Genomic DNA, 17,862 nt, shown 5'->3' with positions numbered 1-17,862 from the left:
TAGACTTTGTGCTCAAGTCTCATATGACTAAAATACTGACACTCAGTCATGTGAAAATGAAACTCTGTTGTTAAGGAAGGCCAATTTGTGTTCCATATGTGACTAGGGGCCTTTACAAAAAAAAGGTTCACAGAATATGGTCAACCGTGTTATTGCTCATCCCTACCTACACAGAGGTGGTGATGGTGGCCTGCCTCTTCTGCTACTTCAGAGGATATTAAAGAAACAAACACAGACTAGGTAAGTTTTTTTTATTAAAAGAACAATGTGACAGCTCACAAATGATTAAATTCTATTTCACACCATGCTACAGTGGGATTTGAACTCAATCTCTGGGTTGCTAGTCCAGTATCAAACTACAGTACTATACTGCCATAGCCTTGTGATGGGAGTGTCTGGGAAAGCACTAGTTCCAGCAGCATAGCCTTGAAAGGAGGTTGTGAAGTTGGCAGTGCTGGGATCTGATTATTGCTGAAGTGCGAATCAAAGTCCGGTCACAAGTCGCCACAACAGTCCGACATACTCACTAAATTGACAAAATGGCTTCTGAGAATTTCCAGATCTCACTGAAATTGCAGACTGGTTTCTCAGCCTGAACTGCCCGAGCTGGGTCTCTATTCAGTTCACACAATCGAGTAAGCTTACTTGTTTGTTAGTTTTCTGTTCAGATGAATCCACACCACCAGTTTTGTACATGCAGGTCCTGATCCCTCAAAATCCATCAATCAGGGAGCAGTCTTCTGCAGGTCAAGCATTTAAAGAGCTCAAGTTGAAATCAGCTATGTGCACAAGTTCAGAAGAAAAAGGTGGTGAGCGGTGTGCCCACTGTATCACAAGGGAGCCCGTGGGCAGTACTTGGCCCATGGACCATGCACTGAATCCCCCTTTTTCCAACTGGCACAGCACTGTCCTCTGCAATGGGGGATCTAGCAGAGTACAGGAGCTCCATATTTGGGTGAAACGGAATACAGATTTGCTGCACAAGGCATACATGAGTAAATTGTATGCTCTGTTACTGTGCATCAGTCTCATCTCCTTAGGGCACCAACTCATACTGGGATACTTCCCAGTGGTAACAGCACGTGAGGCTAGACAGTGAAGGTTTACCATGGGGGAAAGTTTTACCCTGTCCTCACTTAGAGCTAGATTTTCGTGGAGCCGTCAGGCGGGGTTTCAGGCGTGTGGGGGGGAAATCCCGAATTTGGGGGTCCTGACACCATCCCGCCCCACATAAGTTTCAGGGGCAGCGGGTACCCGCCCTGCACTGGGACCCGTCGAAACCAGGCGGGAAGGGATTAGTGCTAATTAACTGCCTGTTAACAGGTAGTTAACAGGCAGTTTTTAGCCCAATCCCTATTTTGAGGGGTTTCGTGTGGATTTCCCAACGGCTCCAAACCACGCCAGGTTAGAGCAGGCAGGCCGTCAGGTTGAAGGAGTTGGAGGGGTCGCGATGTCGGTGCTCAGGTGAGTGATGGGTGCATGAGTGTAAAGGCAAGTGTGTTTGGTGTGTCTAAAGTGTGTAAAGAACTTTAACTTACCTGTACTTTCCTTAACAGCCTTTCTTCCTGTAGGCACCGGGAGCCCATCACTCAGCCGGCACTTAAAGCTGAACGGCTGCGATCTGTGAAAAGTGACAGCCTTCAGCTTTGAGTGCCGGTGAGAGTTCTAACGGAGTCTGCGCAGAATGACTCAGGTTAGAACTCAGGCTGTCAGTGTTTCACAGCGTCAAACAGCTGTGAAACACTGATATTTCATTTGTCAAAAACGCTTGACAGATGAAATTGCTGTCTGTGACGTCACCTGTTGCCGGGTGGCTCTTAATTGGCCCGCTGGGCGGGCTCAACAAGGTCAATCAAGGGAAAAAAAATCACACGGACTGGCCGGACGAAGTAGGCGGGTCAAAAACCCGAAAGGGGAAGTCCCACCTTCTTCCCCGACAGGTTCGGGAAAATCTACCCCTTAGTGTCCACTTTACAGCAGAGGTCATTGAATAGAAATCCTGGAAACCATGGCCAATTTCTCTCACCCAGGGACACTGGAGCCACCCATTTGTCTATTCTGGAACTATGGCTGAGCAGTGATTGAACCTGCAAACCATCCTGGCCCGTGAAGCTCAGTACCACAGGATAAGCCTATTTACTCATCTCAGCCATCAGTTGTGGCTCTAATCATAAGGGCACAAGTTTCAAATATCAGTGGCTGTTTTGACATCACTAGTCTCTGGTGGGCTAGTACTCAAATACTACACGCTGGAGGCGACTTAGTCATCCTTTGGAAAATGCAGGCCACAAGTGATCTTGGTTTGCAGAGACATAGCTTATGGCTGATCACGGATCAGCATCAACAACAGCTATAGAAGAGACCCTCCCAAGAACATTGTATTCTCCCATTTGGAGTTAGCAGGGGAGGGGTAAAAATCAAAGATCACTCACAAACCACGTCATATTAGTGTTTTATTTGATAATTCATGTATTACAGGATTATGATTTTTCTAACATGGTCTAACAATCTCATGTCGCTGTAATAAAATCTACACACAACACAGATGAACAAAGGCCTACCCATTCTACAGAAACATTTTCTAGATTACACTAAAACACTAAACTACATGTTGGTAAAATCCTCTAGCAAGGGTTGGATCAGGATGGCTGTAAATGGGATAACCAGAATAGTTCAGGGTCAATAAGGCGCCTCATTTGTAGAGTAGGAGGAGATTTTAAACCACAAAAGTCCAAATGCAGAATAACAATTCTACCCGATGCATTGCACCAACTGTGCAGGGAAAACATTTACAAGGGCGGTCTTGCCAGAGTCCAGTTCGACAGGCAAGTTACAATTCTCAAAGTATTTGTTCATAGCTCGCTTACTCACAACCCCAGCTGCAAGGACGACAAAAAAAGGAACCAATTAGGGGAGGATAATCTCAAACTTTCAAATGGGATTCACATTAGTAACTCTGAACTGTTCCATTCAAGTTTCACCAGTTACACTGCCGCCTGCCCAGCTAATCGCGGATCAATTATCCTTGCCGTCAGCCATCGCTGTGATAATTTATCACATTAAACCCTTACCCATTCTAAATTTTGTTTAAATCCTTTTTACTGTAGAAATATTCTACAAAAGCTGCCTAATCGAGGAGGTCAAGGCTACAGTTGTTGAAGTCATGCCTGCTCTGTAATACTCAATTAGGGATCACACTGACACAGGATTGCTGGCACAAGAGTTCGCACACCTTGTAGAATTACAAGCTGCACACATTGTGCCAAGATTCAGCAATCGTTCACTCCAATAAACCTGACAATACACTGCGAGTGTTCCTTCAGCTGTGCACAGTCAACGACTCACTCGGGCCTATATAGTTCGAGAGCTCCACACTGCAGAACTCCAATAACTGACCATCACACAAGAAGTATTCTCTATATATTGAGCAGAGCTTCGTGGATCCGAATGGGTGCCAATGTCTAGTTTCAGGCTTGTCTGAATATAAATGTTATATATTTTCCCCTTCCCATTGGCATGGGTTAAGAGGTCAAACAGAGTCTAAATCAGACAGCCCTTAATAGACTAATGGTGGTTTGACTCATCACAAGCACTATGATACTGTTTGATGGCCAGGCCAGGCAAACACACAATGGCGCAAAGCAGAGATGTGTGGTTTCAGAGTAGAAACATTAAGCATCAAACAGCCCAAGGCCACCTAACTGTACAGAAGTCACTCCAGGGCGCAAATAAAGACAAGCTAGGTCAGATGGGGATTTAACTAAAAACAGAACCCCAAGATAAAGTCACAATCCCACAAATAATCCCCTGGGAGTCTGGAGGATGTGTGGCATCAACTGAAAGATCCTACAGCCACAATAACTGATCGATAGCTGAATACCCCTCATCAGATCAATCTGGACACTGCGTAGGTGTGGCTGGTCTCTGTATACAGGCACTCAATAGAGTCATGCACAAGACTAGAAACTCAGGTCACAGTTGTTTGGGGTGTGTGTGTGGGCAGAGAGACGACGATCGTCTCACCCACCAGTCATTAATGGACGGTACCACGGCTCACTTGGGGGGTGCGTTAGTCGAGGCACCATCCACTTCTCTCGGGCTCCTGCTCCCGTCTGTGTGCAGTGCTCACTCAGCATGCACGAAAATCCAAATGTTGTGTTTTTTGGGGAGCTGCAGTAATTGATTCTTTTGTGGGGGGTGGGGTAGAAAGAAGTCATATATGGCTCAGATTTCTCTTGGACTGGAAAGCAAGGGGGAAGGAGGTGTCTTATACAGAGGTAATCATATACAGTACACAATGAACATTTTGAGATTGGGTTCATAATTTAGCATGGGGGGGGGGGGGGGGGAAGTAAAAAACAAAAAAAGTTATTGGTACAATTAAGGAGGGGGGGGGGGGGAAAGAAAGAGACAGAAACTAAAAGAAAACAATGATGGTGCTGGACTGTTAACATAGTGAAAAGAAATCCAAATGAACTCATCTGACAACCCTTCTACAAGAAGTTTTGAAAAAGGGTTAGACCCGAAACGTCGATTCTAATTTCTCTCCACGGATGTTGCCTGGCCTGCTGAGTTTTTCCAGCATTTTCTGCTGTTATTTCAGATTTCCAGCATCTGCGGTATTTTGCTATCCTTTACAGAGGGGCTCGCCAATCAGCAGAAAGTTTGCAGCATGTTGCTCCAAACTGCTCCCCGTGCTTTGTTTCAACAGCCAGACACTAAGCCCCCAGTCCCAAGCAACCACCCCAGAATCAACTGGCTGTGGGCAAAGGGGTGGGAGGGAGATGATTACAGAAGGTGGTTCACTTCATTTTTTGGGGGGGGGAAGAAGGGGGTCACAGGACCTTTCTTATCACCTTCAAAATAATCATCAGCAACTGTGTGCAGTGTTTCAGAATGGAAGTGAAGAGTTACTTCAGATTGTGCTAAGCGAGATGCAAACGATGGAACAGAATCTTCCTCCAGACGGCACAGAGTTAACACTTCTCCCTCCAAAAATAGGAATGAAGTTAAAGGAATATTCACATCATACATCACTGCTGCTGAAGTTTGTACAGCAATGCTTCCATGCTGATAGACTAGATCCCACACTTCCTACAGTCAACGCTCCCCGACCACTCTCTCCCCAGGGCTTACTGGAACAGTGCAAGAGACCTGTAACTTACAAGCACTGTAGATGCAAATTTGTTAGAATGACCCTCCATAAAACAAGCCTGGGTCATTACTGAGAGTGGGGAGAGAGAGAGGGGAGGGAGAGAGAGAGAGAGAGAGAGCGCACGGGGGGGGGGGGGGGTGGGGAAGAGAGAGAGAGAGAGAGAGAGAGAGAGAGAGAGAGAGAGAGAGAGAGAGAGAGAGAGAGAGGGAGAGAGAGAGAGAGAGAGAGAGAGGGAGAGAGGTGTTCTGTGGGTGTCGAACTTTAAGCTCAGGTTAAAATATGAAACCTACGGTTCCAGTTGACAAATCACTTCACACAAGTGGAAAATTAAACATCCGCTTGGTAAGCAATGAAGCAGTCACCTGCACAGAATTAAACTAGAATCTCAAAAAAAAGGCACCCATGAGCTCCAGAAGCTTTGTAAAAATGGGCCAGAAATGCCATCAGTCTTCTGTGCATGAAGCAATAGATAATCCAGCCATTGGCCAGACATCCAACGCCTGCAATACAAGTAAACTCACTCTGCACAGAAGCACAACCAATACCTCTCTTTCCCTCTCCCCATGTGTGTTTGATGAAGGGCTCTTGCTAATTGTGTCATGTACTAGATTTACACCTGAAATGCAAGTAAAGGAGCACCTCCTACCGGGTACACCCTCAATTCCTGTATTAAGGCATCATTCAAGGAAAAGAGATGACTTAAGACAAGGTTTTATTACAGATGTATTCTCTTTCTCACACACCCTTAACATTACTAAAGCTATAGCTGACCCGTTCATCCCAACTCTACCCTGATCCTCAATACTTTAGGTCACTATATCAAATACAGAATTGCCAGAGCACATCAGTGTGTACAGCAACTTTGCTGAACCATACAGGGAAAATCAATACTTTTTCCCCTCTTCATCACTGCCATTCAATTGTTTGTGTTGCTGGAGATATATATATTTATTTTTTTGCACAAAGCAAAAGCAATACTGAACATTTAAAAGCTGAAGACAGCCAAAGAACTCACCAGAGCCAGGGCACATGATTTTGGAAAAGGAAAGGAACCAGGTCGACTTGCATCCTCGCCTCAAAGTAAACCATCTTGTACGACAAGACACCTAGAATCTACAGTCAATCCGCAGAGTTTAAAGACATGCTTCCTTCTATCAGAGATTGCCGCCAGCAATAATACAACTATTTCAATAGAAATATACAGACATTGTTGCGAGTGACAATCAGAAAATGCTGGAAAAACAGCTTAGTTCCCTGTATCTGATAGAAAAAAGTGAAGTTTTCATTCTCGGCAATCTGCAGATTTGGAAGTTAATCACAGGAGGGTGCGCGCAACTAGAATTAATTTATCTGGAGTGTGGAGTACAAAATCCCGTACCCTAACCATGGTGTCCTACTACTAGAAAACACCCCAATTCAGCAGCATCTTTTTGATATGTATAGGGAGGGGAAACCCCAAAACAGAAGTTTGCACTAAAGCAGTCAGACCTGTTTCAGTGCGTGTATGGCACCTACCATTCCAAGAGCAGTGGCATTGGTACAGGTAGCGGAGGTTGCCCTACCTACCGCCATTGCAGTTTCAAATCAACCGCGTTCAAAATAGCGTCGGACACGACGCACTGAGAAACAGAATTGTTGGAAACAGAAAAGGCAAAGATGTAGTGGTGGCCGTCAGTTCCTCTTTAATATAAACGTCAGCATGCAAAGCGTTACCAATTCCCATTCGTGTTGGATTCAGCGAGGAGATGGCCGGTTCACAGTTGCTCTCACACTGTTGAGCAACAGATTTGGTGCCGTGCTGTTTTCAGCCGCTCCACACCACAGGTTCTACCAGACTAGCACTGCTGGCTTTTGAGGAGATCCTGCAAAATTGTCAAAAAGGAAAAAAAAGGCAGGCAGGCAGACAAAAGCAAACCAGACAGGGACCAAGAGGAAAGGAAACTCAAAAATATTCATATGCCCCCTCAATTACTGCAGCTACACAGCTCACACCAGCTCTGCAGAACACTGCTCCTCTGTAAAATGAACCTGGAACTTCTCACCAATTACAGGTTTCAAAAGGAGTTGGGAAGAGCATTTTCCACACAGTCTATTGGTACTTAAAGAACTCGCCTTACTTTAAAAAAAAATGAAAAAATGTCTAAATATCAAAAACATTTGGAATATTTAGTATGTTCACACTCAAACTCAGTGTTCTGTCATTTTCAAAACTTCTAGTTGACACTCTCCGTTAATCGAAAACCCTCAAGTGATCTGTTTATTTTGGGAGGGTTAGGGATAACAGAGGACAGCGAGAGAGAGACAAGGTCATACCAGGTAAAGAAAGCCTCCAGTTAGCCATCTGCCCCCATCACATGGACACATCTATACTGGAAGGTGTGTTGATATCTACCTGCAGCAGCACTCTGACATTAAACTACTGAGGAAATCTATTGACTACAGACTCTAATCGCAGGATCAGACAGCATTTATTTTACCACCCCCATTTTTTAAATATATAAAACTTTACAAGTCTGGTATCAAAGAGTTTTGCATGTTTGTCACTTCCATGGCAAAAACAAAACACACACACACCCTCAGGCTTAGCTAAATCCATGGACAATGAATTTGGACAATTCGTAGAGATTGGATTTTTTGGAGAAGAAACAATCTGCATTTGGTTTTTTTTCCATCTCAAAAGGTGTCAGTTCAAAAGGTCGGAGGCAGTGTCATGAACTCTTAGCTCCCATAGTGCATTGTGTTGGTGCTTATGGACATTGGAGAAGCCATGGAGATGGCAGGCCCGCCCATGGTGAACTGACTGTTGATTGGATAGTGGCTGCTACTGGCAATCACTCCACCCTGTCCACCGCTTGAAGACCCTAGCAAAAACAGAACAGAACAAAGAACAGCTGTGAACACAGGGTTTTCTAGGCAAAAATCCTTAATTTTAAAGGCAACCCAATCCTTTTGAGTACTAATGTCCTTCACCAAATTTCAAAACACATCCCCTTTTGCAGCAGCAACCTCGATTCAGAGAGCTAGCTGGTTGCTCAAGCAGTAGGGCTGCTGGACTCCCAAGCTAGTGTCCCCTCCCAGGACTGTCTGCAGCTCTCAACCCACCCACTCACTTTGGCTGTGCCAGTGGATGGGTCAGACAAATCGCCCGACTAAATAGGCCACCCCACTTGAGCCTACAGACACAGCACTGAAAACAGCCAGAGAGAAGAAGCAAGACTGAGGCAAACCAGCCAGTCAGGGGAGAAGATGGAGAGAAGGCACCAGTGACAGCACATTCCTTTACACTATTCCCTTCAGATAAACATAAAAACTTAATCCCACATAGGGCTAAGTTTTCAGTTGATGTATATCTAGCATATAAATTTGTTCCCATCCATGTGATACTGTTAACCCCTCACTAGCACAAAGCTAGATTTAGGATTCAACAATATGAAGCCCAGATGGCATCAACCTAGATTTTTTTTGAAGATTTTTGTGCCAATTTTCTCTTTTCCCCTTCTCCTGAAAAGTTGCCTCCAGCTAAGGTTTGATTCCATAGGCATTGGCTGCTCTCCACTACCTTGCTCGAGCAGGCCTAGACAGAGTGTCCACAGGCTAGTTAACCACAGGGGTGCATGGAAGGAGAGAAGGATTGACCTCATAGCCGTTCCTGTTCTCACTGGCATCGCACACTCATTTCCAAATGGGGTCACTTCAGAGTGACCAGGAGCAGGAACCGTGGTCATTTGCCCCTCCCTAGTCCAGCGGTCCATTGTAGTACCCTCCCCTCTGGTTTTAAACAAAACTGTAACACTCATTATTTAAAATACACAAACTACATGCAATTCCCCCCCCCCAAAATTTTTAAGCAAGTTAGTCACAGGAAATAGCAACATTTAGAGAACTCGATAACCATGAGGTTGTAACTCCACATGGTAACTGGCCAGTGAAAAAGTGAAAGTTACAGGGTCAGACACTGCAGGGATGCTCATTAAAAGTTAACCAAAAAAAAATGGAAGTTCAAGCTTTGAAATGTTGAATGCAATTATTCAGTCTGTGTTGATCTCGTCTGAATGAGGCAAACCCAGTCTAACATTATAGCAGGGTTTGGACACCAAGGCTAGAGAGATGATGGATGCAATTAGGTACGGAAGGATCAAATACGCAACACTTCCCACCCTCAAATCAGTTCTCGTGTATTTACCCCGTGCAAAATTTGAGTTTGAGCAAAGTTTGCATAAGCCAAGGAAACAAAAAAGTCAGCCATCAATAAAATAGATTTCTAATCGGCTTCACTTTCTGCCCAGGAACCCTTTCAAGGAGTACTTCTGTAATAAATGCGCAGACATGCAGTCTGCTGCATGGGTCACCAGATTGAGCACAGGTATTTCATAATTTATTTTAGAAAGCTGGGAAACCAAAGTCCTGCTGGATTGTGCTTTGGTGCAGAAATACTGCTGCAGTCTCAAAGGGTTAAGGCAAGATAGCATTTCTCTGAACAAGTTGACAGAATGATCCTCTTCCATTTGGGTTAAATTAAATCCTTTTAATCCCAATCAGATGCGCAGTGTACAGTGTGTGCCAAGCTTTGCCACTTGAGAAATGATTGAAGGTAAATGAAGAGTGAATCTCGAGAGACCAAGGGGGGTTTAAACAGAGTGTCTAATTAGTCAAGGAAGAACTCATCATGTGTACACCTCCCAGGGAGAGTCAAACTGTAATGTAGCTTAATGCTGGGGCCAGGGAGAGAGCTGGTGTAGATTTATAACCAGGTCCTATTGTATCAAAGCAATGCAGCTATTAACAGCACCATGAAAAACAAATTAAGAAATCTAATCCCGTTTCTGACAATGGTGCAGGAATGCGACTGTAGTCCTTGAAGAGCACTAAAAGGCAAGGAGACTCTAAGCTATTTTACTGGTGCATCCAATTGCAATGAAGTTGCATAAACACACACAGTAATGTGCCTGTAATAATCAAATTATTTTGCTAGTGGGGAGGGGGGTGGGGAGAGATGGCAAAGGAGGGAAAATTTCAGCATTCAGCTTCAGTGCCACGTCAGAAACTATTAAATTGCATATCAGTCCAGTGTCTCAAATATCACCCGAATGCAGGTCCCAGTAGTAATGTTAAAAAAAATAATTCTCAGCGGCCCATAGAATCACGGCACAGTGCAGCAGTAGGCCATGCCAATCAATTCCTCTTCTGTACCGTTAGCTGGGGGGGGGGGGGGGGGGGGGGGGAAACCACTGCAAATTAACCTCAACATTTTGATTAGGGAGGGAAGAGGAGGGGGAAGAGTATCTCCTACACACATGATCCCTTGTTATATGGCAACTTTAAAAGACAACCTTCTAGTATTTGACTGGTTTCATTGTTGAGGAGGGTAAACTGAAGACATCTTTGATGGTTGAGTTGGTTTCAGATTTTAAAGGTCGTGCCCCCCCCCATGTTTGGAAAGGCTGGAATGGTCCAGTTACTAAAATGGCAAGCAACGCTACACCTCATTTTATTTTCTGTTTTTACATCGAGATGAATTCTCTAAGCCAAAAACAAAGATTTGTGTGTTAAAGACCCTGTGCTGCCATCTTGTTTGTAAGTATATAAAAAAAAACCACCCATGATAGACTACCGTTCGGAGGACCATGCCTTTTGGACACACCCATATATAGTTTGTTTTCTGTCGCTGTTGGAAGCCCAGGCTCTTCCAATAGCGACGCACATACCCACAGTGAGCTACGGGAAGACACAGGGCCTTTAATCAACACTGCATAGTTACCAGCATGCTATGAATCTTACTGACAGAAATCCGGCTCCAGGCACCTGTAGCAGCCTGCGGCCAATGGAATTCCTACAGGGAAGGGAGTCTGGAAGATGATGAGCCATGCGGAGAACAAAACAATCCCATCAACGTCAAATAGCCAACCTTACAGCCAAGATTCCAACTCAAAAGGCCATTCTTTCCTCTTCAGGGGATTCAGGGGACTGAAGGAGTCAAAAATGGAGAAAGACTCGACTGTACTGATTTTTCTGGCATTTCCAGGTCTCTGGCAATGCTGTGTAAGCAGAGGTTTACCAGAGTTTACCAAACACACCAGACCCATCGAGTGGCAGAAGTTGGCACTTCATGATTTTTTATTTTTTATTTTTTTAAAAAGCACCACTTCAGATAGCCTGGAATAAGTTATGGCATCTGCAGTTTCAAGGATCCCCTGGGAGGGTTGGAACTATAGCTGTAACACTGGAGAGCTGGTCTGCATCACAGAGGAGAGAGAGAGACACACACTTGCACAGGGAGATCAACTCAAATTTCAGAGAGAGTCACAAAATGCAAAATGCTGGAAATACACAGCAGACCCAGCAGCCTCCATAAAAAGAGAAAAGGCGAGTTAACCCTGCAGTTTGATGAATGGTCTACCCCGGAAATGGTCTTGTCCCTGTTCAGGGGCTGGCAGAACTGCTGTGTATTTGCGATACTTGTGGTTCAAGATAAAATTAAAAGCCCAAGGTCACCACCAGTACGGCATTAAGTGGCAGGGGTGATACGGCGACCAGCGGACAATCAGAATAAACCCCAGGCTTCAATCAGTGTTACTGACCAAGGCCTAGGAAATGGGGTCTGACTGGAAGGAGGAACATTTAGTGTTCCATCACATGGGAGATTACCCAATTTGTGTTTTACTGCATGGTTGCACAGATCAGAAGCAAAGACAAGCCTGGTTGCCAAGACAGGCTTCAGGAAACAACCATGCATTGGGGCATAATGTAAAACAAGATTCCCGGAGCCTCTGTTCATCATGAAAAGGTTATCTCAACATGGACATTGTCTGGAGTCCTCCCTCCCCAGCAGTGTACAAGCATTTCAAGGTGCAACCTTTTCAGCTTTCTCAATTGGATGCACAGATTTCAAGTTAATTACCTTCTATCTAAAGCAGGATTCGACAGCATGGTCCTGCCCCTCCGCCCAAAGTCTAAAACAACATCGCTGCCGTTCTCTAAGATGTGGCACTTTTGGTCTCCAAGTAGATCATCTGAAACTGCAGCTGTTTGGACCATTAGAGGTCTAGCACCTCAATTTAGAGACAAGACCATGCTTAAATGGGGAAAAAGAAATATTGTAATTTTTTTTTTTTTTTTTGGGCAGTGTTGCAGGGATTAACACGGACGCCAAAACTTGAAGCTCACTGGTAGAGAATGCGCAGTTACACTCGCGACACAGCTTGCACCGTGCTCAGATAATGCATTTAACTATTCAACAATTGAAAGTTCAGTTCTCCCCTGTGCAAAGAGCATCCTTTTGAGCAGACCAGCCAACCCTTTATTGTACATTAGGCTCCTGGGTGTAGTCTGCTCATCCCAGAAGGAACTGGATTGGCTACAGGTTGCTATGGGTGCCTGGAGCCAAGCAGTTGAGTTTCCATTGGCAAGTTTCATTCCACCGGTCAAGTCTCAGAGGGATTCAGGGCCATGTCTTTACCCTGTATAAATCCTGTGCTCATAATGGATCCCAGTCTCGAGTGAGTGTGATTCACTATCCCAGTGTTGGCTGTGAAGAGAGGAGGAGAGAGAACCTTCCAGTAAAATACAACAAAGGAAGGGAAAAGATCCATATAAAAGAATAAAGCTCATTCCTCAATAATGCATCATTAAAGTTCAACAATGTTTGGTGCCAGTGCTGTGATCACCAGAATGCCCACAGCAGTCAGACTAGTACAACAGAATGTTGACAACATGCCTAGATCATCAATAAAAGTTATGGTTAGACCAGGATTTCAATGTGGTGAGATGGAATGAAATACCCTCGAATTTCACAGGCAGTAATGGGAAGAAGGCACTCCAATTATACTGGGCTTGGATCATAATTTCAGGGCAGTGGGCTTGCTACAGTGGAAGGCAGATCTGTACTACAATATACCCAGTCCATTGGAATCACTCAAACAGGATTGAATTGCAGCTTTCAAGTATCACACTTGTGCACGAGGGGGTTCGGTATACTTGCAATGCTGCACACTATGGGAAGCGTAGAAAACCACAACTTGATTCTCACTTGCCAAATTCAGGTGTGAAAATTCCACCTCTCCTCTTGCTAAAGGTGCCGATTCTTTCTGGGGTACGGTTCGACAAGCACAGACCAGACGAAACCTGGTATTTACTCACACACAGTAAATCGAGGCAACCACACATTTTCCCTCGACATACCCTTGTTTAAGCAGAGGTCACTTCTTCTGACTTCTCTGCCCATGACTGCCAATAGATATGAGTTAGACAGTGGCTATATCACAACTCTTCTCTCCACAGCAGTTCAGAGATGGAATGCTTAGCTATTGTGGCCTGCCCATGGCCAAACTGGTTAAATGCAACCCAACTTTGCCAGACAGATTTTGGATTGGGGGGGTGCGGCTGAGGAAAAAGAGACTTAAACCTTCGCCAGTCGTCTTTTTAAAAAAAAACAATAACCTTTAGGTTAGCAGTGTGCCAGCACAGCAGGAAAAAAACACACATAAAACATGCATCACCACATTGGTTACAACACATTCTGCATTACATTGTTCCTGAAAACAGGATTCTTAAATACATAGAACGCCATGACAGTTTATTCCTTGACCGAAGACAGGAGACAGTGATATCACTGATGCGCACAACAAGATAGGAACAGGAGGAGGCCATTGAGCCCCTCGAGCATGTTCCACCATTCAATGAATCATGGCTGATCTGCGACTTAACTCCATATACCCGCCTTTGGCCCATATCCCTTAATACCTTTGGTTAATAAAAAATCTACCCGCCTTTGGCCCATATCCCTTAATACCTTTGGTTAATAAAAAATCTATCAATCTCAAGATATCACAGGTATTAGCGTAGTCACTATCCAAAACTATGCCTGCCCTGGGGGGTAAGGTACCAACGGAGACGCCGTTCTTAACATTTTAGTGGAGTCTTTTTAAAAAAGAACCCTATATGCAAACGGAGGTTACACTGACCCTATAGGGGAGGGGCGCTGCACTGACCCTATAACCAATAGGTTTCTCACTTTGTGTAGAATAGGTTCTGGCCTATCCAAGTTCAATACAAAATTAAAACAAAAAAGGTGCAGATTTTGATTCAGGGTCACATGGCCACCCCCGGAACAATAAAGGCTTACACCCCTACATTAGTTATTTATTTTGTACTTGGAACACAGACCGTCGACTGCTCTGAATTTTAAAAACGCGAGAACTGGGGTTATTCAAGAGGGGCAACAGAGGAGAATAAACTCAGGAATTAACGGGGCGGGGGAGAAAGGGAGATGGGTTGGGGTGCTGTGTAGTGTGGTTGGAGAATTGGTTCTGTACTATTTATACAGCAAATGTCCTGGATTAAAATGAAACATTGTCACACAAAGTTATTTCAGTTTCTCCTCTCCCCCAAACTAAACCAGGCAGTCTGACACTTTCAACAGAACACGACGAGAGAGCAGGGATCAAGACACTGGCTTCCATTTACTTTCCTGTCCATCAGTCATGTTGAAAAAGCACAGCTATCAGCAACACCCAAACTGAACAAATGCCAGGAAAAAGAGAGATTCACTAAAGAGCACCATAAATTGGCCACTGGTCTTTGCTAAAACCAACATCACCAGATTAGGAGTAATCTTCTCTTCCTCCCCCACTCAAAACAAACTGCAGTCATGTGCTTACAGTTCCAAATTACTGCTGTAACTACAGCCTACATTATGGCATGTCAATCTATTGCTGACATCAGAACGCCAGTTCAAGATAAGGGAGGCCATTCAGTCCATCTAACTACAGGAAGCTTTGAGATATCTGGCACCGACGGGACCGAGCTGTTGCCGTCCCATCAAAACTGCCGGACAAACCAGCGCTAATGTTAAAACATACGGAGCTTTTGAGCTCCGTATCTAGCAACAAACCCTGCTGCTTAGCAACAGCTTCTAAACAGTCGGCCGTACCTTGCAAGCGTCTATGTAGCTAAGCAACAGCTTCAGCTAGACCTTGCAGAGCTTGACTGGTGAAAAAAAAGCAACGAAAAAGAAAAAAACCTAACGAAACGGCTCCTGATTTTTGCCAGTGGATCGAGCATTCCAGACAGTTAACCTCCGGATAAACCAAAGTTTCCTGTAATCCTTTTAAAGAAAGCCAAGGTCTCCCCATCACAGCTCCAACAGCCTCCACTTCCTATCCACAACCATTCCAGGTATCCTCACTCTGAAATGCTTCCCGACACCTTTTACCACTTTGTTTCCATGCCCCCTTGTCCCAAGACGTTTGTTTAACTGGAAAGTGTGCTCTGGATTAAACTCCCTATTGCATCACCAAGCTTTGCATTTTATCTAACATGCTGAGTGGATCCTTTAAGCACCCCAATTTTTTTGTTAAAAGATGATTTTGATTTACTTTAGCTGCACTGGAATATTTCGCTGGTAGTAGGAAGCGTGTCAGGATCCAATGCTAAAACAAACCAGTGCCAGGAAAAGTCAGAGAAACTGTCCAAAAGCTAAATTTGATACATATTCTAGTTTATATTACATTTATAAACAGATGATTCACTGCTGAAGAAACTAGTTCCACACTACTTCCAGATGGAGGCGATTGGTGTTAGACAGAAGTGCCAATGAAGGTACCATTAAAAAGTCCCTTTAATATTTTGCCCTATAAATGTGCAAACCTCCCCATCCAATGATAGACACCGTGTGATATGGAAAGGCTCCATCTCCTCAGTGCTGGGGCAATAGAGCAGAGGACAATATTCCTCAACTCTCATTTCATTGATGAGCAGAATGGGCGGTGCAGTGGGGATCATGGCACAGAACCCAACCCCCCAAGACTACAAGATGAGTGGATAGAAAAAGCCAGCAACAGCCTACACATGGCAAATTAGTCCATCAGCTACATAAACATAGGCAGCACACAATAAAAACTAAAAGGAGCATGAGCAACAACTGACTGCTGGATTAAGAAAGGTCAAAGTGGGTGAAACTAAGCTAACCAGTGACCAGCTACACAAAGATGTACAAATTTCTCAGTAATCCAAATTTACAAGGTAGATTTACAAAAATGATAACAAGAACAGAGCGAGTACAACTATCAGAAAAGACTGAGCAGGCTGGGGCTCTTTTCTCTAGAAAGATTCTGAAGGGGATTGACAGGGTAGATGCGGAGAGATGGTTTCCGCTGGCTGGAATGTCTAGAACTAGGGGGCACAGTCTCAGGATAAGGGGTCAGCCATTTAAGACTGAGATGAAGAGGAATTTCTTCATTCAGAGAGTTGTGAATCTTTGGAATTCTCTACCCCAAAGGGCTGTGGAGGCTCAGTCGATGTGTATATTCAAGGCCGATAGAGATTTTTTGACTCCAGGGGAATCAAGGGATATGGGCATCAGGCAGGAAAAGTGGAATGGAGGTCAAAGATCAGCCATGATCTTATTGAATAATGGAGCAGGCTCGAGGGACCGTATGGCCTACACTTGCTCCTAATTCTTGTGTTCTAATGAAAAGACTGAGTTGACTTGATAGAGGCCTTTAAAATTATGAAAGGATTCGATAGGGTAGGCATATAAAATCGGTTTCTGCTAGTGGGGGTTGGAGTCCAAAACTACAAGATAGTCACTAATAAATCCAATAATGAATTCAGGAGAAACTTCTTTACCCAGCGGTGAGAACGTGGAACTTGCTATGAACATGGAGTGGTTGAGGCGAATAGCATAGATGCATTTGAGGGGAAGACACGAGGGAGAAAGGAATAGAAGGATATGTTGATGGGGTGAGGTGAACTAAAGAGAGAGTGGAAGGAGGCTCATGTGGAGCATAAACTGGTTAGACCGAATGGCCTGTTTCAGGGTTGTAAATTCTACGCAATAATAAAGGCGAATGAATGCCCATCCTACACTAGTGGCTGCAATATATCTGTTAAAATGGGACATCTGTAATCTACACTCCAGTAATGCACTTACTTTCAAAACTTTTCAGTCAGAGATGCAGGGACACGGTCCTGCCTTTTCTTGTAAAAAGAAAAAGTGGCACATATGGATCTGGCTAAATTTGAACTGAAGCCCAGGGGTTCGAGGACAATACACAAACTCAAGGAACTACCTGTCCATTTTTCGGCTTTGATCAGCAGGTCACTCACCAAGTTATTTAGCTTGTATTTCACAGAGGGCTAGCTCCTCTCATTTCCCTCTGGGTCTAACTTAAGTACATTAATGAAGGGGTGAAAAGATCCTAGGGCTAAAAAGCTGCAAAATGTGGGAGATCTTTAGATTACCGCCTGTTATCCAAGAACACCTAAAATAAAAGTTGCTCAGGTCAGTAAAGTAGTGAAGCTTTAGACCACATCCACTGTTTAATGGTGCAGTACCTTTAACAACTGGGACGCCTCTGGTCAGACATTAGGTATCACATGGGTGCACAAAGTCATCCAACTCTGCCCCCTCCCACTAATACCAGAGAGAGACAAATGTGATTACTCAGCATGTTTAACATGTCACCCAATCGAAGACTGTCACTGGTCTAGCAGGGTGGGCCAATTTAAAAATAAAAAACTGTTCAACACAAGACAAGGACAGGCCTCTAGTTAAAGATCAAAGGTCAGCTTCCCTCTAAAAAAAAACTAGGCTGCAATTAGTTAAAACTTTGACCTTTAACCTAATACCACTGCCTCAACCATAAATCAATGCAGTCCAGGATTCTTCCTCTGCTCCCTTCATACCGTGTTCTAGAAATAGCCCTACT

The 17,862-nt window shown here is 44.3% G+C and overlaps 1 protein-coding gene across 3 annotated transcripts in view; it reads right to left on the bottom strand.

The window, feature by feature from the left end:
- Positions 1-234: 234 nt before the first annotated feature.
- carm1 (coactivator-associated arginine methyltransferase 1) overlaps positions 235-17,862 on the bottom strand; it is a 100,960-nt gene continuing 83,332 nt past the window's right edge. For 2 of the 3 annotated variants that reach the window (XM_085971645.1, XM_085971647.1), the window contains 2 exons: positions 12,612-12,680; positions 235-8,016 (listed from right to left, as the gene is read on the bottom strand). In XM_085971645.1, the coding sequence (XP_085827771.1) occupies positions 7,874-8,016; positions 12,612-12,680 (212 nt within the window). In that variant the 3' untranslated portion in view covers positions 235-7,873. The remainder of the gene's footprint in view (positions 8,017-12,611; positions 12,681-17,862) is intronic. The other variant, XM_085971646.1, reaches the window with a different exon arrangement.

The sequence above is a fragment of the Somniosus microcephalus genome, chromosome 31, assembly GCF_052327205.1.
Source record: "Somniosus microcephalus isolate GS21.2 chromosome 31, FLI_Smic_1.0, whole genome shotgun sequence".
Lineage (NCBI taxonomy): Eukaryota > Metazoa > Chordata > Chondrichthyes > Squaliformes > Somniosidae > Somniosus > Somniosus microcephalus.
Note: the sequence above shows the minus strand (reverse complement) of the source record. Positions and strands in the feature narration are given on the sequence as shown.